The sequence below is a fragment of the Pogona vitticeps genome, chromosome 5 (assembly GCF_051106095.1).
Source record: "Pogona vitticeps strain Pit_001003342236 chromosome 5, PviZW2.1, whole genome shotgun sequence".
Taxonomy (NCBI): domain Eukaryota; kingdom Metazoa; phylum Chordata; class Lepidosauria; order Squamata; family Agamidae; genus Pogona; species Pogona vitticeps.
Window position 1 is genome coordinate 118,618,471 of NC_135787.1, and position 25,315 is coordinate 118,643,785.

At 41.0% G+C, this 25,315-nt stretch overlaps 1 protein-coding gene and 1 long non-coding RNA gene across 3 annotated transcripts in view; one reads left to right on the top strand and one right to left on the bottom strand.

Moving 5' to 3' along the window:
- The window catches only part of LAMB1 (laminin subunit beta 1), a 94,146-nt gene that overhangs the window by 51,130 nt on the left and 17,701 nt on the right, over nt 1–25,315 (bottom strand). For both annotated transcript variants that reach the window (XM_073000649.2, XM_073000650.2), the window contains exons 3-7: nt 22,863–23,035; nt 14,104–14,239; nt 3,951–4,024; nt 1,314–1,502; nt 1,174–1,237 (exon numbers count right to left, since the gene is read on the bottom strand). In XM_073000649.2, coding sequence (XP_072856750.2) covers nt 1,174–1,237; nt 1,314–1,502; nt 3,951–4,024; nt 14,104–14,239; nt 22,863–23,035 — 636 coding nt within the window. The remainder of the gene's footprint in view (nt 1–1,173; nt 1,238–1,313; nt 1,503–3,950; nt 4,025–14,103; nt 14,240–22,862; nt 23,036–25,315) is intronic.
- On the top strand, nt 4,227–12,981 carry LOC144589522 (uncharacterized). Its single transcript, XR_013545682.1, has 2 exons — nt 4,227–6,431; nt 12,714–12,981. It is a non-coding gene; the product is annotated as an uncharacterized LOC144589522 (long non-coding RNA).

A 25,315-nucleotide genomic window follows, 5' to 3' on the forward strand; every position in this document is an offset into this window, starting at 1 on the left:
ACTTATTGGTCCTTAAAAGTTATTAAACTAATCCTCTAAAATTGTTTTTTATAACTTTGTGCCCTCAAGTCAATTCTGACTTACGACAACCCTCTTCACAGTTGTCTAGGCAGAGAGTGCTCGGAAATGGTTTACCATTCCCTTTTTCTGGGGGTGCCTGGGGACTGTGCAGATTGTTTAGCAAATGTTAAATTCAGATGAACATGTTTAGTTATGTAGTAGTAGAACAATTTATGCACTACATTCAAATGTCTAGCGCTCACAAACAGACAAGTACTCCACTTTCTCTTGAATATTAGCAAAAGATTGGCTGAAGCTAAGTATTACAGATTCAATTTTTAATATTAAATATCCTATTTCTTTTTTACGTCCTGCCTTTCTTCCACCATGAATTTCAAACACTGATGCATTGTGTGCATTCAAAACAGATTCATGAATTTTATGTCACCACTGTGGGGTCTGGGATAGGGAGCGATAGAAATAAATCGAAAGGAACTAGCGTGACCCACGCAGTAGCAAATGTCTTGTCCATGTTACTCATTAATACTATGTGCTGGAAGGAAATAAGCAGATATAGGTGAAATATTAGGATTTAGACACAGTTCAACTCTATCAGTTCAAATGTCAATGGTTGCTGACACGAACCATTGTTTAGCATGGACACCTGAAGGCATTTCAGCACTCTTTAATCAGATTACAAGCATGCATGTTCAACAGCTTCTTTGATCCCAGTGGGGAACACAAGTTGATATTAATGAAAATTCTTCAGCTCTCAATCCTGCAACCAGATACACTTTAGAGCTCCTATGAAGTCCACCTGAAGGTACCTGAGCTCTAAAGGATTGAAATCTGTCCGCTCCCAAAAGGCAGTGGTTGCTCACCACAGGGATGCCCATTTTTAAATATTTTGGTTTGGATTTTTTGTAAGAGAATGAAAGAGGTTGTGTAATCTAGCAAAGAGTGTACAAACCTGAACCAAGGGCTAATAGTTAAACATGAGCACGGTCATTTGATTATTGAATAACCTTGAACAAGTCACTGCTTCTCAACCTATTCTCTCCAAATTAATGTAGAAGAGTGTTCCACTGATATACGGTTCAGTGGCTGTAAAGGTGGACTATGCAGTCTGTGTACAATAAAAATGTATAGGGAGATAAAGGACTGTATACATACTTTGAATCCTCGGACTATATGGGTCCTCTATTCTAAAAGCAGGATCCAGAACACGAAAAATCACCTGAAGGAAACAGGGTTGAATTAGTATTGAAAAGTTGATAACCTGACAAACAAGGCAATTCAATGAAAGCACTGACCTCTCCTTCACTTGAAGGTTCAATATCGGAATATCGTGAATCACAAATGATGTCATCTACTTTCTTCATTGGTCCAATGGAAACACCTGGGAATGAATTCTCACAGTCATAGGCAAAGTACCTGTATACTTGCCAAGTTTTCCCAAAATCTGAAGATCTTTCTATCAACATAGCAGCAGGACGAAATGTCTAAGAATAAAATGTAGCAGTATAAGTTTACAGATGTTAAACTACAAATTATTAGAACCTATGTTGCAATAATCAATTTCCATTTTCTGACATTTATTTTTCCCTCACCTTCTCCAGTTTCTTCACTGCTACTTTTACAAAGTACCAACCTACCGAATGTATTTGAGGCAACAATACACCTATTGCATTTGCTAGTAGTCTATTAAGAGAGTGTGACCGCAGACTACAGCATATGGTCATAATAAAATTTACTCAGTCATCAAAGATATATCAACACAAGGTGTACCTCCACACCAGTGAAATCCCAGATCATCTAAACATAATGCTAGTTGACGTATCCATGAGGTCAACAGGAAGGTAAACATATCAGTAAAAAATAAGCTTGCATTTGCCTGAGCTTGCGTCTGAATCCAAGTTTATTTTGCCACATGTAAATCATCCTTATCTCCCTTAACAAAGAATACACACCATCAGTATAACATTCTCTAAGGAAAACAGAACATCAATATGATGCCAGTCTAGTATAATAAGGCTAATAGAAAAGTAATAATTTGCACACACAGTTCAATCTGTGGCATTTCCAAATCTCAGGCAGTAAAAAGCTGAGAAAATCATCTGCCCAATACATTAGAGCCCCTCGGTTAAATGCATCAGTAGTCTGACCCAGCATGTCTATTTTTTTTTTCTGGATTGCATTCTGCCATTACAGAGATCAGCAGGTGTGGGACAGTACTTCTGTGGCTTAGATCACCATTCAATGGATTGATCTGAAATTTAAAGAGCTGTTTTGAGAGTGGTCTTTGCTGACTTTAAGGCAAAACAATACATTTTGGTAGGTCTAGTATGTGCTGTATATTAGAAGTAGTAAAAGGTGCTTGTAGAGTTTGAGTGTCTATTTTATCCTATGGCCTTCATAAATTCTATCATATGCACAGTTTGAGTTATTCATTCAATGACTGTTATGGGGGAGAGGCTTGGAAGATAGGGGCCGGAATGGCCAGAAGGGTGGTATTTAGAGCTGGCCAGTCACCAACCAGGATGATGGGCGAGCATGTACAGGAGGGAGAAATATATCAACGAGGGAGAAATATATGAACAATGAAGGATAAATGTAATACATGAGTGGTCTAATTCATTTGTACTGCTATTGTGTTTCTATTGTGTCTTTAAAAAGCACTTACATTTAAATTTCTCTATTAGGCATGTATAGTTATTTGTATGTTGCATATTTATGTTGTCTTTCTCCTGCTTAAATTAAGTGGATAAAAACTAGATAATCAATTCTTTGGAAATGTTTTTTTCTATAGACAGCCATAGAACTGTTTAACTGTGGGTAAGGTAATCTAGCCAGTTGTAATATTAGTCTGTTGTAGCCCAAGACAAACAGAAGACTGGTTTCAGAAGTAGTGTGTCTGGACACACAAAAATATTATTTAAAAAATATATGAAAAACAATTATAGATATAAGTAAGTAAGTAAGTAAGTAAGTAAGTAAGTAAGTAAGTAAGTAAGTAAGTAAGTAAGTAAGTAAGTAAGTAAGTAAGTAAGTAAGTACGTAAATATTTATTAAGATGCTACAAGACTTCTGATTTCTCTTTAACTGGGTGTACTATGATCTCTTTCTACAACAACAACAACAGCACCTGCTCTCTGAGAACAAAAATTGCGTGTCCAAATGGTTCTCACATAAAACCATGTGTTATTTTTCAAAAACAATATTCACAGAATTTTTCTGAATGCAAGTCTCCAGAGAGTCGAACCAATGATCAACTCCCAACTAAAATGTATTTTAAACCATATGGTACATTTGTCCTGCCAGCACATCTGTTGAAACAAAAGCACTCTGTAGACTGATGTTCTCTCCCCCACCCCATATTTCAGCTGCCGAGTTCCAAAGATTCTAAAGCTAACATGACTGCTGTCCTAAGGAATATAGTTTCTGGGATCTCGGTTTCACTATAGATACAAGGTGTTCTACAACGGAAAATCAGAATAAATTGTAAGACCCTATATAACTCTCAAATCTCCATCAGGAGAAATTCAGTAATCAGAACCTTCCAAAACAGGGATTATGTCTGCAGATGTGATACACCAGTTACAGTAGAATCCTACACACGACTACTCAATAATTCAATACGCTGAGTTTAACAAGACTTACTCTTAGTGTACCGAAATGCAGCCTTAATTTTTTAAAATCTGGTATATGAATGTTTGGGATTTATCTAAGCATACAGAAAAAGGCAATTAGCCTGCATCGTAAAACTAACGGATCTTCTGCATTCCAATTTTAATGGCTGTTTAAATCCTTTAAAGAAGATTTCCACAAAACCAGGGATTTTGTTTGTCTTACTCTTAAATAGCCTGTCAAACCCCTAAGTGCCATCAATGAGCAGTCCCAGATTACACAGTGCTCATCTGCTATTTGAGAGAATGTTATGGATTCTTTACCTTGAAGGTCATTATGAGATGAGTGAAATGGAATTCAGCTTCCAGATCCAACTGGATAGTTACATTTTCTACTCCTACAGGAAGAAGGAAAAGAGAGGAAGTTGAACTGTAAACAAGAACATTTGCTAGGAGTTGAATTTCTTTTTCCCTACCTCCCCTCTCTCTTTTTCTTGAGGGAATCAGTCCAGTCAAACCCCTCAAAGCCTATTGTTGTTCTTTGAGGGTTTTGAAACAGAATCTTATAGATTGACTGTACTGTGAAATAAATAACCAGTTGCTGTAGAAACAGAAATGCACAGTATTTAGTATATCCCTAGAGTATGAGTGTGAAACAAAGGGTCCTCCAGATGTTGTATTACCACAGCTTCCATTAGTCCTAGCCAATACAACCAAAGGTGAAAGATGATGGGAGTAGCACTCTGACAACATCTGGAGAGCTACACATCACCCAACACTGCACTAGAGGTTATCTTGTAAAACAGCATATATTATGAACATATACAGGTATTGAGTTGAAATGACATGAGGTATATAAATTATACCAATTACATTTATCTGAGCATATTTATTTAGAAAAACAGGTCTATAAAAATCAGTGGGACCACTGGATAAAAGTGTTTAAGAGACCAATCAATGAATGTTGGGTTTTTTTAAAAAATGCAAACAATATTATCAGAACAGAATAGAACAAAACAAAAAGCATCAATAAAAATGCAATGTTTCTTATTCTACTTATTTTCCAGATAACAGCAGCTACACTACTGGCCATATACCAGGTGTGGGCAATTAATTTCTATAGGGGTCCAGATGAAAAATCTGAACTGTGTTCGGGGGCCGAACCAACTTTACTTAAAAATAAAATGAAACAGTGATGTTATGAATGTTTTATTTTAAACTTGTTAATCTTCGCAAATACTAAAGAGTTTTTTTTGCGGTATGTTAAAGATAAGCAACTGATCAACTTTAGACAAAAAGCTATGAATGGTTTTGATGTTCAAAACTGTCCGCGGGCCAGCCAGGAGTGGCTTGTGGGCCGTATGTGGCCCTCGCGCCGCACTTTGGCCCTGGTCTGCCATACACCATTTATATTCCCAACTTTTATAGAAACTTTTATATGACTAAACATAAACAATACTCATTATGGTATCAAAATGAACTGCTGTGAGAAAGTGGCCACTTAACACTAACAGTAACAGCAGGACAGGAAGGCTGAATCTTCACACAAATAACAACGCTTACATAACTTGAAAAACAATCCCTTTGATTATTCAGGGGGAGGGGGGTATCCCTCTTCTTGAATCCTTCTTCCTGTGTGACTTTGCAAGGGTTCATTTCCAGATTCTCTTAGTCCTAGCTTATTGTTACTTGTGAATCATGGCTTGTGTCTTATCAGAGCACTTATGCAGACAAAGCTTTAAATGACTTTCGGCATTGTTAATAATATTGTCATATTTATGGCACAGTTCTTATATAGACCAAAGAGATATATTAACTGGTCTTCTTTCTACTTCATCACCTTTCACTGAATTAATCACTTTCTTGAATAGATGTCCCTAAGATAAGAATCGCCTTGCTGAATCTGACTAAAATCCACAAAGCTGAGCCTTCCCTTTTCTATGCCAATAATGACTGCATTGGACATTCACATACAAGAATGGATAAACTGGTTGATTCTCTGTTTTAAGCATGTACCTCTTAGTGAACATGAAGGTTCCATGTGCCTACTACATTCTGTGTTATGCACAGAAACAACATACATCTGAGGTGCTTCTAAATGGAGGATCGTAAGTGAAGTTACTCAAAATATGTTGTGCAGCTATTCTTCCTTTTCCACCTTAACTGATTGAGCTTTTGTTACTAAGGTGTTTTTTAAAAATGTTTTCTAACTTAATAATGTTCATATTGTAATTGATTTACTTTTAATATTTTAGTTTTCAGTGGTACTTGTTTTCAATTTTATCATCCAGGAAGAAAGGTAGCAAATAACTAGTAGCTACATAAAATGCTCTTATAACACCTCTTTACTTTACAGGATTACTGTCATCCTATGCATAGTTACCTGAAGGAAAAAAGATCAACTGATCTCAGGGGTGTTTAGTAACTTATGACTGCATTCATTCCACTTGTGAGAGGCTCTGACAATTAGCAAAAGGTCATTAGCCTGTTGGAATTCAATATGCAGTTTTCAATTAGAAATGCCAATAATCTTCCAAAGATGTTTTATCATTTAAACTCCCAGTGTGAAGTAAGAACTCCATCAAAGAAAACGAAAAAATATCCAGACTCTGCTCCATTATTTTCCTCACATCCTGTCTTCCTTTATGCTAATCTATCATAAAGGACCTATTATCTTGATAGAGGAAGGAGAGCCTACTGTGGTGTATCTTTTATTCCCCCCAGAATCCCAGAACTGGACTCCCCCATCACCACCCTTCCTGTACTGCCAACATCCTACCATTGCCTGAGAATCATTAAAGCTAGGTGTTACATACAGCACTGATGTTACCTGTCTGTCATGGGTTTGGAGGGAAAGTTCCATCCTATGGGGAGTGGAAGGCGGGACATCAGGAGGAGGGGCTGTACTGTATATATATGTGGAGCGTGTGTGGTGAGAGAGAGATGCTGAGAGACACTGGGATGTGACGAAGCAGCAGCTGGGAAGAAGAAGCTGTTGTGGGAGTCTGTGTGTCAGACAGGGTACTACTGTGTGTCAGAGTACCAACCTGATAGGTTCAGGTGTCTGTTGGTTAGCCAGAACTGATAGGTTCAGGGTCTGTGCTTCAAGTTAAGGGTTCTGTGTGAACCAAACTGTGTGTATGTATGAGTGAGAATAAGCCACGTTACTTTATCCTATTCACCTGATTGTTTATTTTTCCCTGTGTGTATTTAAAATAAACCTTATTCTTTTTATTGTTTAAAAATCCATCCCTGGTCTGTGTGACTTCTTAAAGGGAATGGTTGGTGGCAGCTTAGTTAACGTGTGGCAGATCCCAGTAGGTCTGGGTTTGTCACATTGATTGGTGTCCAGCGTGTGGGATACGACTGGTCCAGTTGTCCAGTGGTCCAGCAAAGCCTTGGCAAGCGTGCCCAGAGCAAGGGGGGTCTAGTCAGGGACAGTCTGAGGCGCGTAGGTAATCTTCTAGGTGTACCTCACGGGGGGGTGCACTAGTGGAAGAACGTGCCAACTGGGGAGACTTAGATTAAGGTGCTCTGAGGCAGCCTAGTTTTGGCGGGAAAAAGCTGAGGCAAAACTGCGTAGTAACAGTGATCTAGCTTGCCAGCTGAGAGGCCCAGCAGAGGGGGGTAGGCGCTGACTCAATACTGTTGCAAGTTAGTGCTGAAGAACAGCAGCAATCTCTAGGGAGAGCTGGTTCTGAGGCAAGAAGGAAAAAAGTGGTCGTTTTATTTTGAGGCTTGACTTTTTAAAGCAGCCTGTTCTGAGGGGGGATTATGCCCTTGACTCGAAGCCAGATGGCCGACATGAGTGAAGTGAAAGACCCCCAGATTGACCAAGGTTCTGAGGATGAATTTGGCTCAGTGCAAGGTGACAGCACAGGAGAGCAGAACCCAGAACTCAGAAAATTACTCCTAGCCCAACAGCATGAACTGAGGATGAGGCAATTTGAAGTGGAGGAAAGAGAGAAACAGCGGCAATTTGAGATGGAGGAAAGGGAAAGAGAGAGACAGAGACAATTTGAATTGGCATTGGAGAGAGAGAAAATGGCGTTTGAATTAAGAAAACTGGAACTGATGAACCAGAACAATAATAACAATAGGGATTCTGAGGGAGGCCAACTGTCTAAAGCTGACCTGAAGAAATTCCCTGTGTACCACAAGGGAGATTGTCCTGAGGTGTTCTTTTCCTTAGTGGAAAGAGCGTTTGTGGACTTCTCAGTGAGGGAAACTGAGAAGATGACCATCATGCGATCTTTAATCAGTGGTAGCCTGGCTGAGGTTTATGCCGAGATGCCTGAGGAACTGATGAAAGATTTTGCAGAGTTTAAGAAACTGGTGTTTGCAAGACATGGGATAAATGCGGAACAGCTGAGAAAAAGATTCAGGTCCCTCACCAAGAAACCAGAACAGACTTTTACCCAAGTGGGGGCCCAATTGGTGAGGCTGCTTGAGAAATGGCTATCGCAGGAGGAGATAGAGACCTATGAGCAGCTTAAAGATTTGATAGCACTGGAACAGTTCTATTCAGTCCTGCATGGGGAATTGAAATTCCAGGTGAGGGAAAGGAAACCGAAATCTGTGGCAGCAGCCGCCGAGATCGCAGATTTTATTTCTCAAATAAGAAAGCCCTTGGGTGAGGGGAAATCTGTAGGTAAACCCAAAGAAACCTACAGCAAGTACTCTCAGGGACCAGGGAAAAGCCAGCAAGGGGGAGGGGCCCATGGTGAAGGGAAGCCCTCAGACATGAAACTAAGACCTCAGATTTTGGAGGGAAAACCAAAACAAGATGAGAGAGAATCAAAATACACCAGAAAATGTTATTTCTGTCAGGGAAAGGGTCATCTAATCTCAGAGTGTGAGAAATTAAAGCAGCTAAAAGGAATGGTGCCTCAGAATGCTAGTGGGACCAAGCCAAAAGCTGTGTTCTGTGTCCAGAAAGAGCAAGGCTCATTGTCACTGAGGGAGCCGGTTGCCATGACTACTCAGTCTGGAACAGCTACCTCTGCTGATCAGGCTGAGGAAAATGGTCCTCTTGTGGAGGTAAAGCGCTGCTTGCTGGTGAAAACAGATTCTCCGTTGTTTGAGACAGCTGGGGTGGACGTAGGAATACTTGACCGTCAGTATAGGGGGCTGCGGGACACTTGTTCCCAGGTAACCCTGTGCCATCCAGATATTATTCCTAGGGAGTTTATAATCCCAAATGAGAGCATAAAGGTGGCAGGGATTGAGGGGCAGGTAATCTCTCTGCCAGTAGCGGAGGTACCTGTCAACTTTCAAGGCTGGAGGGGAGTTTGGAGGCTAGCGATTTCATCGACTCTGCCAGCAGCCGTGCTCGTGGGAAATGACCTGGCTGAACATGTGAAACGGGTCCTAGTGATTACACGCTCACAAGCCACCACGGGGACAGTTCAAGGGGGTAATGATGAGCCAGAGGCGGAAGCAGAGGGGAGTTCAGAAGCTGTGGTGGAAACCTTAACCACAGACAGCAGATTTGGACAGGAGCAAAAGGCAGACGCCACTCTCCAAAAGTGTTTTGAACAGGTGACTGACGCCCAGCTAACACCTGAAACCCCAGTGAGATTTCTGGAGGAAAAGGGGATTTTATATAGAGAAACCCTGAGGAATATCTCAAAAGGGGGAGATGGGATCAGAAGTCAGCTGGTGGTACCTGAAAAGTATCGCCCCATGATCTTACAAAGGGGTCACTCTGACATGTTTGCTGCGCACTTAGGAGTGAACAAAACACAGCAGAGAATCACACAGAATTTCTACTGGCCTGACATAGGGAAGCAGATCAGGGAGTTCTGTAAACAATGTGATGTGTGTCAAAGGCAGGGGAATAACCGCGACAGGACCAAAGCAAAGTTGTGCCCTTTGCCTGTGATTGACACTCCGTTCAAATGCATAGGGGTGGATATTGTGGGACCTTTGCCCAAGGCCACAAAGAGGGGGAACAGGTTCATTCTAACAATTGTGGACCATGCCACAAGGTATCCTGAAGCCATACCCTTGACTAACATCGAAACTAACACAGTGGCCGATGCTTTGGTGGGGTATATGTCCAGGATGGGATTTGCCTCAGAGATAATCACAGATTTGGGCGCATCGTTCACATCAAAGCTCATGAAACGCTTATGGCAAATCTGTGGAATTAAGCACAAGGAAACCACTGCCTATCATCCTGAAAGTAATGGGTTAACTGAGAAGTTCAATGGGACTCTAATGCGCATGATTAGGGCTTACTTGGCAGAGAATCCAAACAATTGGGACCAGAAGCTGCAATCCCTTTTGTTTGCTTATCGATCAGTGCCACAAGCCAGTACCGGGTTCAGTCCATTTGAACTTTTATTTGGGAGAAGGGTGAAAGGGCCCCTTGATTTGATCAAACAAAATTGGGAGCAGATCACCCAGGATGACCCACAAGACGTTGTGACATACATAGACACCTTGATGAATGACCTAAGGAGAAATCTAGAGCTGGCAGCAGAAAACCTGCAAGCTCAGAAGGTCAGACAGAAAACTTGGTATGACCACAAAGCTAGAGAGAGGCACTTTGACCCAGGGGAGGAAGTGCTTTGGCTTAGGCCCTGCAGAGAGAATAAACTGCAGCTCAAATGGGCAGGACCATATAGGGTCATTTCCAAGATGTCAGACCTGAACTACCTAATAGAGCAGGAGGAGAACCAAGCAAGGAGGGTGGTTCATGTGAATGCCCTAAAACCCTACTACAGAGGGGAGCAGAGGGTTTTATTTGCGATAAAAGCAGCTGAGAGTGAGGAAGCTGAATTACCCTTCTGGGAGGGTAGAGGGGAAGTAAAATACAACCCAGAGGAGGTAAAGATCAGTCCTGCACTCACCCAAGACCAGCAGCAAGAACTAAAAATGCTGCTTAGTAAATATCAGCAGGTGTTTTCCAACAAGCCGGGGATAGTGAAGGGAGTGATGCATCGGATCCACACAGGGGATGCACCCCCGCAGGCAGTATCCCCATACCGAGTAACGGGACCCTATAGGGACAAGGTGCGGAAGGAGCTGGACGAAATGCTGAGGGAGAACATAATCGTCCCCTCTTCTAGTCCTTGGTCCTCTCCGACAGTCCTTGTGGACAAGCCTGATGGGAGCATTAGGTTTTGTGTTGATTACAGGAAATTAAACCGTGTAACCACTCCTGATGCCTACCCAATGCCCAGGCTAGACAACCTGATTGAAACCATAGGGGGTTGTCGGTTCATCTCATCATTGGACCTGGTAAAGGGATATTGGCAATTAAGAATTGATCCCAGGGATCAAGAAAAGACTGCCTTTTGCAGCCCTTTTGGTCTCTATGAGTTTAGAGTCCTGAGCTTTGGTCTCAGAAATGCACCAGCCACATTCCAAAGGCTGATGGACCAGACCTTGGCAGGGCTCAGTGACTTTACAGTGGCCTACATTGACGACATAGGGATCTTCAGTAATACCTGGGAAGATCACCTGATACACCTGGAGTTAGTGCTGCAGAGGTTAAGTGCAGCAGGGCTAACAGTAAAGGCCAGCAAGTGTCAGCTGGGTAGCCCAGAAATAAAATACTTGGGTCACATGGTAGGGGGAGGAATGATAAAACCCCTGGAGGCCAAAATAGAAGCTGTTCGTGATTGGCCTAGACCCAACACCAAGAAAAGGGTCAAATCATTTCTTGGGTTGGTGGGCTACTACAGAAAGTTCATCCCGAGGTTTAGCGAGATTGCGGCTCCGCTGACCGATCTGACGAGGAAGACGGCTGATGACCGCATCCCGTGGACCAGCGACTGTGAGGCGGCGTTCCAGAGGTTGAAGGAGGCGTTAATCAACTATCCTGTCCTGCGCGCTCCAGACTTCGACCGGGAGTTCATCATCTACACCGATGCGTCTAACAGCGGGGTAGGAGCAGTTCTGTGCCAGGAGGATGAGAATGGTGACCAGCATCCAGTGTCCTACCTGAGTAGGAAACTTCAAAAAGGTGAGAGACATTTGGCAACCGTGGAGAAGGAGTGTTTGGCCATAGTCTACGCGATCCAGAAGGCCAAGCCTTACATCTGGGGAAGACATTTTATTCTGTGTACTGACCATTCACCATTGCAATGGTTAAAGACAATGAAAACCCACAATAGCAAACTTATGAGGTGGGCTTTAAACCTACAGGACTATGACTTTGAAGTGAAGGTGGTCAGAGGGTCAGTGAACTGTGTTGCTGACGCCTTATCAAGAAGACCTGAAGAATGAAGACGGCGAAAGAACATGGACTATGTGTATATAATGATGACAAGGTTAAATGTACCTGGTTTTTTTTGAATTTGGTTTGTATGAATAAAGGTAAATTGAAGTAATGTATATGTTAAATGTTTAAATGCCTATTTGCTATGGTTTAACTTAGAATGTAAGGATAAGTAAGTATTATATGGTAGTGTATGTATAACTGTTGTTGTGTGTTTTATCAAGGTTGTTTTTTGGTGAAAAGCACGTTAGCTTTCCCCCTACAAAACAACTTATAAAGAGGGGAGGTGTTACATACAGCACTGATGTTACCTGTCTGTCATGGGTTTGGAGGGAAAGTTCCATCCTATGGGGAGTGGAAGGCGGGACATCAGGAGGAGGGGCTGTACTGTATATATATGTGGAGCGTGTGTGGTGAGAGAGAGATGCTGAGAGACACTGGGATGTGACGAAGCAGCAGCTGGGAAGAAGAAGCTGTTGTGGGAGTCTGTGTGTCAGACAGGGTACTACTGTGTGTCAGAGTACCAACCTGATAGGTTCAGGTGTCTGTTGGTTAGCCAGAACTGATAGGTTCAGGGTCTGTGCTTCAAGTTAAGGGTTCTGTGTGAACCAAACTGTGTGTATGTATGAGTGAGAATAAGCCACGTTACTTTATCCTATTCACCTGATTGTTTATTTTTCCCTGTGTGTATTTAAAATAAACCTTATTCTTTTTATTGTTTAAAAATCCATCCCTGGTCTGTGTGACTTCTTAAAGGGAATGGTTGGTGGCAGCTTAGTTAACGTGTGGCAGATCCCAGTAGGTCTGGGTTTGTCACATTGATTTGGTGTCAGTAGGTCTGGGATATGTCACACTAGGCAGCGAGGTTAGCTTCACCAAGCCTAAAAGTGCTTTTGAATAGGAACATTTAGAACTTTGCTGAACTGGAATCCTTCAGTTTTTCCCAACCAGTGATATCCCCTCACCCTGAAGAGCAACTCATTAAATCCTTTAAATGACTGATCCAATGCAGAAAGTATGAAATAGACACAAAGAACATGTGTTGTTTATTTCTGAGGAATACTTGTGAGAACATTATGTTGAAGCTCTTCTGATGCCAAGTTTAAGTGCAATAAACTCCCATGTTGGATATGTAGAATGCTGAATAGGAAACCCTGGGGGTAGAGAGCTCGACTTAGTTTGATAATTTTATTCTCCTCCACCCCACTTGCAAACTAGGGCCGTAGTCTGAAGAACACTTCCTCAGAAGTGAATTTCACTGAAAGCAATAAGACATTTTGCAATGGACTATAGTTGAAGGGTTTCACACAGGACTGCAGCATTGCTTGTAAATTACAAGATTACAAAATTACAAGATAAAGCAATTTCCCCATGCAATTATCAGTAGAGATATGCACTTCATATTTGTATCTCAGGGATACGAATATGACCTAGGGGCCTAACTCTCTCCCCTAGAACTGGTCAGGTGACTCACTGGGCTCTGCATGGCACTGGGCTTCTTTAGCTGCAGAGGTGTACAAATCCTGCCAGGAGCCTGACCACCCCTTCCTTGCCTCCCCACACAGTTGACTGGTGCAAGAAAGGGAGTCTCCCTGCTCAGCTGATGAGTGGTCAGCTGCGTGGGGAGGGAGAGAAGAGTGGTCGGGCTCCTGCCAGGATATATATATGCACACAAATTAAAAAATGCTACTTTTCCCAGCCCTCAAAACAGCTCACAAACATAATCAAAACAACTAAAAATCAAATCAAAAGAAACAATTAACTTAAAAGACATAATCAGGTAACAAATTTGCCAACCCTTCTAAAAACTGGTAGGGAAAGAGCTAAATCAGCATCCTGAAGTTCCAACCTTCAGTACCGCCATCAAGAAGGCCTTACCCTGGAGCAACTCCATGCAATTTAGGATTTGAATTAAGTTTAAATATTTTTGTGTATACACCATTTTGAAATGTGAGAAGAGTGTGCCATCTGTGTGGAATATATCTTTCTTTACACTACTCTTATAACAACATATTGAGGCTTTGAAAAACTTTGGTCTGAAAAGAATGTATCTAAACTTAAATTGATGGCTCTACTTTGACAAAGAAGAGCAACCTCTGTTTAATGTTTTAAAACACTATGTGGCAGAAGCAGTAATTACAAGGCAGAAAGCTGCACAGCCAATTAAAAGCATACAAAAACATGTCAGATCAGGTAAAGTCAATGAGTTGTGTTCTGGAACAATTCTGTCCCCCATGTATAGCCTACCCGTTTCTGATTGCCACCACAGCTTGAGCCGGTTTGGAGCAAAGGTAGTGACCACATTTTCAATGCGATGGCTATCAGGGTTCAGAGTTTCATGGAATGGGTCCAGTGAATCGCACATGAAACATTTCTTGTCTTCCTGAAATTAAAAATGCAAATCAGTATTTCACAATCCAGTACACCACAACTCCATTAGGTACCCTCACAGCCTTGACCAACACCAGGCATACTGGGGACCAAAGGGGAAAAAAAGCCTAAACACAGTGCATTTAATGTATATCTACACCCCAGGAAACAGTCTCGGGATAATATGATTGCCAAATTGGGGTGTTATAGGAAGATTCCAAATACTAGCAAATCTTCCTCAAAATTTCAGGTGAGGTAAATGATTATATTAATTGTCCCAGGTTTCAAATTAACACATTTTGCTTAGTTATATAAACCAATGCCATAAAGAAAAAGTGCCATCCAAAATTAGATCATGTAACAATATAAAAGTGTTGGAAAAGTATAAGTGCTCATTTACAACTAGATTAAGCATAATTTCAGTTTTTCCTTAAAATCATTGCAATCATTCCATGTTTCACCTTAGCTGTGCCTCTGGGAGAAATGGAGTTGAAGTGACATAACTCTGGCAGCTTATGTTCTGGTGTGTGTCACACTATCTGATGCAACAAAGTTTAAATTACAAAAGCAGAAATTTGGCAGACAAGATTCCTTCCTGCTTACCCTCCCAGGGTGATAGCCATGATGGAATGGGCCTCAAACTGGGGGGGGGGGGGGTATCAAGATGCCTATCTTGGGTCTATATTATCACCAGTGCCACTAGTTGTTGTTGATCAGAACTTTATAATAATAATTTTAGAACTGCAGAGCTGGAAAGAACCCTATGGATCATTGAGTCCAGACCCCGTCAAGGAGCACAATGAGGAATCGATCTCCCAGCCAGAGACGCAGATCACTGAGCTATCCAGCTATAAATACTAGGAGTGCCATAGATTAGGTTGCCAAGTCACTGGATTTCCAATCCCTGCAATTGGGGGTGGGGAGGAGCAATATCAAGATGGCAGGGAGGGTTGCCATGTTGCAGAGAGTGGGAAGAAATGCAAACTGTTCTGTGTGTACATTTTAAAAAGTGAGGTTATAAAGGTAGATTTTCTGCACTACCTTTTAAAAAAATAGTGGCTGAAATCCTGTTGCTTAGCATAGTAAGTTGCATTTAGAGTAGGCACATTTGAATAAATGAGACTGAAGGAGAAGCTGACTCACCACATCAGTGGCCCTACTCTAGTGCAATTCACTACACTTAGGAATGAGACTGCAGCCATTAGATGCACACACATAGAAGCAATTTTGCATGGAGCCAGTGAGCCTGGCATCAGCTGATGGAGGGCTCAACAATCACCCAGGTATTAAGCCCTCCACAAACAGTAAAACCAGCCTTTTTCATCCTCCAGCAATTCCCCGAGGCATCAGTCAGCACCCTGAGACCTGACAAACCTGGTCACAGTGTATACAAAGACATTGTCGTATTTCTAACTTACAAAGCTATAGACCTTGCAGTCTGCCTGGAGTGTCTCTTTCCCGGTCTCAAGGAATTAACTGGGAGATTCTGTTATAGGAGATTCTGGGAAGGCATCTTAATGAGACTAGAAGATGAAAAAGACAAAAGAAGCTTGGAAGACCACGAGGAAAGGAGTGAATAAGAGGCACTAGCTAGAGAAGATAGGAGAGAAGAGAATTATAGCCCTTTTATTCTAAGCCCCAGGAAAAATAGAATCATAGAAAAGTTAAGTTGGAAGGGGCCTATGAGGCCATCAAGTCCAAGGCAGTTCTCATAAACTAGGGATGGGAAATCTCTAGCCCTCCAGATATTCTAGATTGCAACTTGTCTTATCTCCAGCTAGCACGGCTGATGGTGTGAGATCACGAGCGTTGCAATTCAATAAAGCATGCAGGGTCAGATTCCCCCCAACCAAATAATAGACCACAAGTTCTTATCGTTCAGCAGAAAGAAGCTTTTCGTACAACTCAAAAGCTGGAAACACTCTTTATTCCTCTCTTTGATTTGTTCTAACTCGCAAATGTGGCTACTTGTTTTATTTGCTTGTTTAAAATGTACACTTAAAAACAGATAGGTATACACTTTGAAATGAACTCATGGTTGCCTTTTGTTAATTGCATATATTATACACTGGAAATGAAGCAAGTAACTTCAACCACCTGGGGAAGGAGATGAATAGACAGACAGGTTTCCTCTCCTCATCTTTTCTAAATCTGTGTTTGGACTGCTATTCTTAGACTGACTTCCTTCCTCTTTTTTTTTAGGTCACTTTTCTAGCTAGACAAATCACATCATCCCTTCATAGCGGCTATCAGATTTGTGGACATGGATAAACTTAGGAACCATTTCTTCCTGTGCAAGTGATGAACAGGCTTAGACGATTTAGGAGCAGGGGTGGTGGAAAATGGAAAGGGGCACCTCTGACTCTCTGCAGTTCCCAAACCCATCCCATTTTCCAACACTCACGCTCCTCTGTGGGCTGCAGTCACCTCTTTTTTTTCCTAAAATAGAAAGGTGCCAAATTGTCACTTTCAGTTTTGGGTAGTGGAAAAAGGCTATTTCTATATATTTTTTTAAAAAAAGCGTTATGGGGTCACAAATAGAGTTTAAATGGATGATCATGTTTAAGGCTTCTAAGTGTATGGCTGTTCATTTTTAGTTTTTCTCTTCCTGCAATGCAAGTCTTCACGGGACACACCGGGATGTTGGAGGTTGCGTGCAGCGCACAGGCCAGACCGCTTCCATTCATCCTTTACAATAACAAGTTTCCCCCCTTCCTCTTTCCTTAATACTGATTTCCAGAACAGTTATTTCTCTTCAGTTGTCACAAGCTAAGTTACTAAGCCTCTACACTCCAGCAATGTAAATACCATATAATCCTAGTATTATGTACTGTAGATCAACTGGTAAGACAGCAAATTTATCATCAAACGCTTCTTATAGGATTGCCAGCACTATAATGATATGCTTCCATTTTTAAAAAACAAGAAAATTCAACAGCCAAAAACCAGTGGGTTCAAAAACAGGGTTAGGGCTATTTTGTGTTATCTGTGCAAAGGCAGAAAAATGGAAACAAAAGCAGGTGCTTTAATGGAAATGCCCTGGGATAATGATGATATGATGCATCATAAAATGTGTTTGCTTTCCACATGTGCCCAGCATAAGACAGCGCTAACTCTGGTCCAAAACCTGCAAGAAGTTGTTGTTGTAAAATTTCAGAATCTATTCCTAAAATTCTATCTTGGCTCCTCTTATTATGGTTTTTGACCAGGTTTACTCCCTGACTTCCTCTTACAACTTCTTTTCAATTCTTCTCCTCATGTTTGGAAGAGTTCTGCTTTTCAACTTAAAGGAGACCACACTGGACTTTTGCAAAAACTTTAAACTTATATATATGGATAAGCACTGCAGATGTCTGATAACACTTGTGTCATAAACTAGATCCTCAGCACTACTCAAGATTCAGTCCAGAGTCATCTTGACAAGATGCTTAGTTTGCTTTGACCACTATCCTTTAGTAGGCCCAACTTGAGTGGACATACTGATTTCAAAGAGATTTACGTAAGCGTTGCTGTACCATTGGGTTTAATTAGAGTTGGAACTAGAAATAGGATACTGGTCACTATGTTCAACTTTCTTACATATAACTCTAATGGGCTTGAAATTGTTTTCAAAAGATTTGAAGTATCTTTATGAGCCAGCTTACAGTCTATTTGCATATAATTGTTTGCAGTATTCCTGCCATATGCATTCAACTGACCTCGTATGGTTGTCTTCTGCATAAATGCCATAATTGTCAGACAACTGTCATACAGTGGTGCCCCACTTAGCGATGATAATCCGTTCTGAAAAAATTGTTGCTATGTGGAATCGTCGCTATACGAAACAAAAAAGCCCATAGGAATGCATTAAAACACGTTTAATGTGTTCCTATGGGCAAAAAACACCGTTCAGCGAAAATCCTCCATACGGCCGCCCTTTTCACTGCCCAGTAAGTGAGGAATGGGCGCGAAAACACAGCGGGCGACCATTTTTTTAACCCGGTGGCCATTTTGGAACTGCCGATCAGCTGTTAGAAAAAACATCGCTATGCGGAAGTCAGTAAGCGAAACAGCTTACCGATCATCACAAAGCGATTTTTCACTATCTAAATCATTGCAATGCGATCGCTTTTGCGATCGCAAAAACTTAATTGCTATGCGGATTCGTCGCTAAATGAAGCGCTCATTATGCGGGGCACCACTGTATTTATCTTGCCCACGCCACTACCTGGCCAATGCAGATGTCAAAAGACTGTTTGGCATACTCTTTTAAAGAGTAGAACTGGCAAAATGGGTATCTCCAAGGCAGAACCAGTCTGTTAGTACATGTAATGCCTTTATGCCGTTAGTTTTGGAGCATATTATGAACATCTAATTTGCCCTCTACAGTAGTTTGACAAATGATTTGTGAGCCTCTGCTTTGATATGGTGATTAAACGCTGTGGAGGGAGACAAGTCACAGCTCACTAATGCTTCTGTTGAACGCTTGGGTTCTCTAGAACTTTGAATCAAAGCCAAGTGTTAAGACAAAGTTGGGTGGGGGATACCACATACCATATTGTTACCCGGTGATAAAATGTACAGTAAGAGCTGTGCAGACATGTGGATTTAGCCTTACTAGGTGCAGGACAGAGTGCAGGGTGAACAGATGACAAAAGCTTATGCCATAATAAATTTGATGGTCTTTTTTTTAAAGGTCTACAGAATTAAGTCTGTCAACACGTATTGTGTATTATGCATTGACTGATTTGTTTTCTTCTGATATGTATTCTGCAGATAGATTCATTTCAATTTTCTGCTAGTGATACAAGTGTAGTCTATGCTGTGTTGTTCTGTGATGAACTTGTTGATGCACATGCAGTATAAACCCGTGCAATAGCCTTCTTGTTATTGTTATATGCTGTTCAGTTGCACCCAACTTGTAGCGATCCTAGTAGGGTTTTCAAGGTATGAGAGACACATTACTTAAGTCAGTTTCCAGTGAGTTTCCTCCAGTGAGTTTCCATTAGGGCTTGGGTGGATATGAACCTAGGTCTCCTGAAACTTAGTCTGACACCACACTGGCTCTCATGCAAAAGCCTTATATTGCAGATGCTGTATACAATTTTTTTTCTGTGTGCTCCTCTCTCTTGACTAGCCAGGTTCTGATCCTGGGAGTGACTTGCTAGACAAGTGACTACCTGTGCAGCACTCTGCTTTTTTGGGGAAATAATCTAGCATGTTCCAACGCACAGTCGTTTCTACTATTTAGAAATGCTGCTTGTTTGTGTAGCAAGCAATATGCATACCTAGTCATGACAGCTCCTGGAGATTCTCATTGTTGCAACCTTTTCCCCCTGGGCTGCAACTACTTGCTCATTTCTTTCTCTAATTCAAATCACATACTGTATTTTTCCATTTATAAGATGCCTCCCATTTATAACATGTCCCCCTACTTTTCTAACCCCAAAATTAAGAAAACTTGTCCTTGAGTATTTAGCCTTTGGGCTCAGACATTAGGAGTTCCTGTTGAATCTGAGCCTACAGGCTCCACCTCCAACGAGGTGTGTTCCAGTTGGTTTGTTCAGCATCGGCTGATGTCAGTTACTTAAGGCTCATGATTGGAGGCAGCTAAGTCTCATGATTGAAGGAAGCCTGTTTACAGAGGCAAAGTACAGGCCATTTTGTTCTCTCCATGTTCTCAGCATACTTCTGTGTAAAACATGCCCCTCAATTTCTAGTGTAATGATTTTAGGAAAAAGTAGTGTCTTATACATGGAAAAATATGGTATTTTCAAGGAGTCATTATATCTATGCCAGTACTTCAAAGTAACAACGTTGAAGTAACTTAGTGGGAACTAAGTTGCCCTACTGATAAAATTAATGAAGTTATCTAGTTACTTTTCAGAGCAACTTTATGGGAACTTTTTAAAGCACTCTGATATAAGGAATAAAAGCATTCCTTGTCAATTTTAAATGTGTTCTTTAATGGAACAAAAAGCAGCAATGAACAACCTTTGAGTTTTCCCCTTCTAAATACTATAATGGGGATCAACATTGGGTTACTCGTTGAACACTGTAATAAGAGAAGTGTTTTTCTTCTGATATTTTTTCTCCTTTTTTAAAATTTTCAGCATATACGCTTCTCCCCATCTGTTTTTTGGATCCCAGCATTAGCACATAAACATAAATATATGGAGTCTGCTTCGAAACAGATTTCTTCATCACAATTTCCTTCTCCAACTCTGGTCTTTTTAGACAATTTTGATTTATTTCTATTTCTCTGTCTCATTTGGGTGGCTACACCAAAGTTCATGGGATGAATGTTCCCAGTCTCCTGTCAGCTTTCCCTTAAAAACCAGTTTCAAAACTGAGCAGCAACTTTTGCTGATTTTTAAAGAAAAAAATCCATATTTAGGCATTTGTGTACTCTTGAAATTGATTGTTTCTTGGCCACTGTCACGTTGATCTTCACAAAATTGCTAGTATTTTGTGAAGATCAATGTGACAGTGGCCAAGATTGCTAGTATTTTGTGAAAGCATTTTGCTAGAGATGATGCTATAGAGTTGGAGATCTCTCATGTGTCATCATTCAGAGGAAAAGAAATCTACTAATGCTTCTTATTTGTCTAACTAGCTACTTTGCATTGTAAATGCTTTAACGGTAACACTCCTGGAGTACAATCAACTCCAGTTTTAAATAACTTCACCTACAGTTGTGTACATATTTACAATTCAGCAGAAATTAGGAATCTATACATGCTTAACTGTGAACAGAACAGATTTCCTGATGCAGAATTTTTTCTCTCTGTTTCTGCAGTTTCCCATGCATACACATGAACACATGATTGTTAAGGTACAAGAACTAGATATCAGTGGCTTATTCCTATACATATTTCTGTGCAAAAAACAAAACAAAAACAAACTATGTGATTCACAATGGCAAAATTCTAGCATGGATTAAACAAACCTTCAGTGTTCCAATAAAGATTACCCCCAAGCAAAAACTTAATTATTATACCAAGCTAACTGAACTATATTCTATGGGATTTAGTGCCTTGTATATATCATTATCCTGGAGCTGATGATATATATGTAGCCCAAGTTTACACCTACGGCATTGATCATCATAAACATGATGGATCTAGCCATTTGAGAAGGATTTTTATTAACCTATTGGAAAGTCCGGCTGCTTTGCTTGGGGTGCACACATGGCTTTTCTTAATAATTGGGTCATCTGTTTTTCGTCAGACATGCCTGTTAGATTGTTTCCACATTTGGAAAGCTATGCCCCACTTTCAAACTGTTATTACATGAAAACAGAACATTTGTCTATTAGGATTCCTTACAATTAGTACAAAACCCATGTAGAATGTTGCAGCATGCTATATCAAAGTTCAAAGTAAAGCCCTTTAAAGACATTAATGCACAGAGTATGTAGAACATATAGAATTATTTAGCTGCGATAAGAGCCAGACAATGTTCCAGCTTATTGATATTAATGTAATTAGACTGCAACTTTCGTATTTTTGCTGTAGTCTATAGATGTGCATAGATCAGAGAAACTTTAGTGTGTGTGTTATGTACCATCAAGTCAGAACCAAATTATAGAGACCCAGGTAGGACTTTCAAAGTAAGTGTGATATTTAAAGAGTGCTTTTTCCAGTCCTCCTCCTAATCCTCTCCTATGAGTCTCCATTGCCATGTGGAATTCAGGTCTCCTGAGTCCTAGTTCATCCATTATAAGATGATGTTGGGCACCACAGTGTGTAAGCTTTACAGTATACCACAAATCTTGATTAGTTTGGAATAAATAATTTGTAGATGGAAGGTTCTAACTAGTACAAAAAATAATGCTTTAAAAAAAACAGATTTTGGTTCCCAGCTAGGAACACTTTTTCCTGCTTCTCTGATGCTTCTCCCATGATCCACTGCACACACAGACATTTCCAGGCCTGTTTACTAAACTAAAGGAATGGCAGCCATTTTAGAGGCTCCAGTGAAGTCAAGTACAACTTGTACACATCTCCATGCCCTCTAACCTGTAACCTCTTGAGGGAGTCTGGGCTGACTGTTCTGGGCCAGCATTTCCAAATTTCTTGAAACACAACTACTGCAAAGGACACCCCCTCCCCAATACATCTAATATACCTTTATTTTGTGACACTTCATTTTACCACTAACAAATGTCATAAAAGAAAGGAATACAAGAAGTGCAGAACACACCCAAGTCATTTTCATTCATTCATTCTATTATACGGAAAAATTCATAAGAAATGGCATCTTCTGTGACAGTGCCTAAATTTTTGGACAGAATGCCCAGGAGCTAAAGATTAAGAGTTCTAGTTGGGATCACAACCAGGATTGTCCAGAAAAAGAGGACTCACGCTCCCAATAATCCTGCGAGAAGGTTGTTCATTCAAGGAGCAGAAGCAAACAAAAGCAGGAAACAGCAGGACACAAGCAACTGTACAAACAGAATCTGAGCCCGAGGGATTGAGTCTGCTTCCTCTCAAACCCCAGACAAAACCAGATGTTTCTACTTATCAAGAGAGGATGTGAGGATTGTTTGGTCAGCTGAGGGAGAGAAAAGAGGAAGGGGGAGGCAGAATGACTAGAAACCATTGTTCTCCAGCTGTAATCAACAGAATGGATGCTCCCTCTCTACTAGGGCTTACCTGGAGGTGGCTCACAATGCAGTAGGGTTCAGGCTTTTGGAGCCCACAGGTGGAACTGGCTGTTAATCTGTCATGCCGGCCAATCAGCAAGTCTCCTGTGGCTGGATAGCAGCTCCCCTCCGCACATCCATAGCTGTATTCTGGTTCCTGGGCTAGCACGATTGCCCAGAGGCCTAAAATGGGAGAGGGAAGGAAATCCCCAAAAGAAGATTCACATGAGAAACTTTTTCAATACTCCAGTATTTTTGGTTCAAAAAAAAATACAGGAAAATGGCAGCTTTGCTTTTTCTGGTTTCAAGGGGCACAAATTGTGAGCTATGCAAGAAAAATATTTTGCAATAGGTAACCATTTTCTTTATTAAAAAAAAAAAAAGATAAATAGGGGATAGCCATCATGACCTTGCATGTACCCTGACCCCCAAATAGGGACATGCCAGTGATTCTTGTCCAAGGGTGAAGTCAAAGCAACCTAGGTACAAGAAACATAAATCACCCTTATAGAAAATGCAGCTGTAACAGCATTTCCCCTCATCCTAGAACAGTTCACCAAACTTTGATTCATTCCCATCTTTGGTTCAGTTTGTTTTTCATTATAGTACCCACTCGTTGAACATCACAGTGGCAACAGAGTAATCAGAACATTTCCCCTCACAACTAGACTTCAACTGAACACACTGCTGTGGTTTGTTCACAAAGTTGTGGGGGGGGGGTTGCATTAATTGAGAAATAGATCAATACTGGATACCAAGCGTGCATTTGTGACAACTTCAATGAGTCATTAGTAGCAGAAAAGGAACCCAAACACAGATGCAGTAAAAAGTACAGGAACCATCTGACTTACTCATTAAACTTAGGCCCTACACTGAAGTTATAGAACAAACAAAGGTGACAGGTATTAATTGTCATCGCCATCGTTCCCATCAACTTAAATATATTTGAAGATACTGAAGAAAAGAGCAAATACATTCCCTTCCCCTCCACACATTATCTTCCCTCTTGCTCGCTTTATCTGCAAAACACACGTTATAATCTGATCACTGGGTCACATTTCTAAGGGTAGGAATGAGAGAATCAAGAAGACTTGGGTTGCCATCTTTCCTTCTTAAATATTTTTAACATTTGTAGGACAAACCAGAATCCAACAGGCCTTGCTTTTCCTGGTCTGGGGAATGAGTAACAGAGAAACACTCATCCAGTGAATTTTCCTCTTTCATTTGGCTGTTAGAACCAAAGAAACCTGATAACAACACTATGATAAAGGAAGATACTGGACTGTTTTCAAAGGTGAAAGTGACATCTCATGTTGATTAAATTTGCTTTTCCTTCCAGCAACACCCCTCTCTCAAATCTGCTCTGGAAGTCTGTAAAACTTTTTTTTTCTCCTCTCATTTTTCTTTCACTTTTTCTAAGCTTTTCTCCTTATTTAAAATTGTTTTAATTATATTGTAATTATCCTTGCTGTAAGCCGCCTAGAGTGGCCTTAAGTGGCTAGATAGGCGGGATATAAATAAAATAAATAAATAAATAAAATAAAACAAATCCTATAAAAGAGAACTGAATCCTACTCGCAAAACACTGGTTTCTACCCTTGTATGACAATTCCAAATGGGAATTAATCATTCATTTTTAGAACCATTCCAAATTAGTACTACTGCAGAGTTTTAAAGTTCACTGGCATCAACATATAAAAGATTCTGATTCTGATTTTGATTCTGCCCCCTCCTTACATGGAAACAACCCCGCTAGGAACAATACTGATACGAAAGCAGTGTGGAGCAGTGGTCCAGAGTGTCAAGTTAGGGCCCAGGTGGATTCAAATTCCAATCCCCACTCTAGCCATGCAGCAGCTCAATAGCTGATCTTGGGCCAGACACACACTCTCTCAGAGGGTCTGTTAGATAAAACGGGCTTTATAGAAAGGGGCTTGTGGGTTGCCTTCAGCTCCTTGGAGGGAAGGTGAGGTGTCTGGGGAAATAAATGTTTTTGTGTGAACATCCAAAGGGGGATACACCTCCAGTGGGTGCAGTATTAGTCACTGGCCATATTGCAGGCTGTCTGTGTGTCTTGACAAGGCTGGCAACATGATACTGAATTTGCTCAGACCCAAGTTTAACTCTCAAATGGGGAATTGGATTGTTAGGAAAGTATGAAGGTAAGAGAAGGGGACAGCAGAGGACGAGATGTTTGGACAGTGTCATCAAAGCTACCAACATGAATTTGACCCAACTTCGGGAGGCAGTGGAAGACATGGGGTCACGAAGAGTTGGACACGACTAAACAACAGCTACAACTCTCAGGTAAAAGTGTGCACACCCACATCGGGGAGCCTCTCCCACTGAAGCCAGTGGGATTTCATTTTCAGAAGAAACAGGTAGGATTGTGCCCTCAAGGCTCGCCAGGAAGACATGTGGCTTCTTCTTTGAAGGTGAATCTTCCCTGACCCAGCTCTAAAA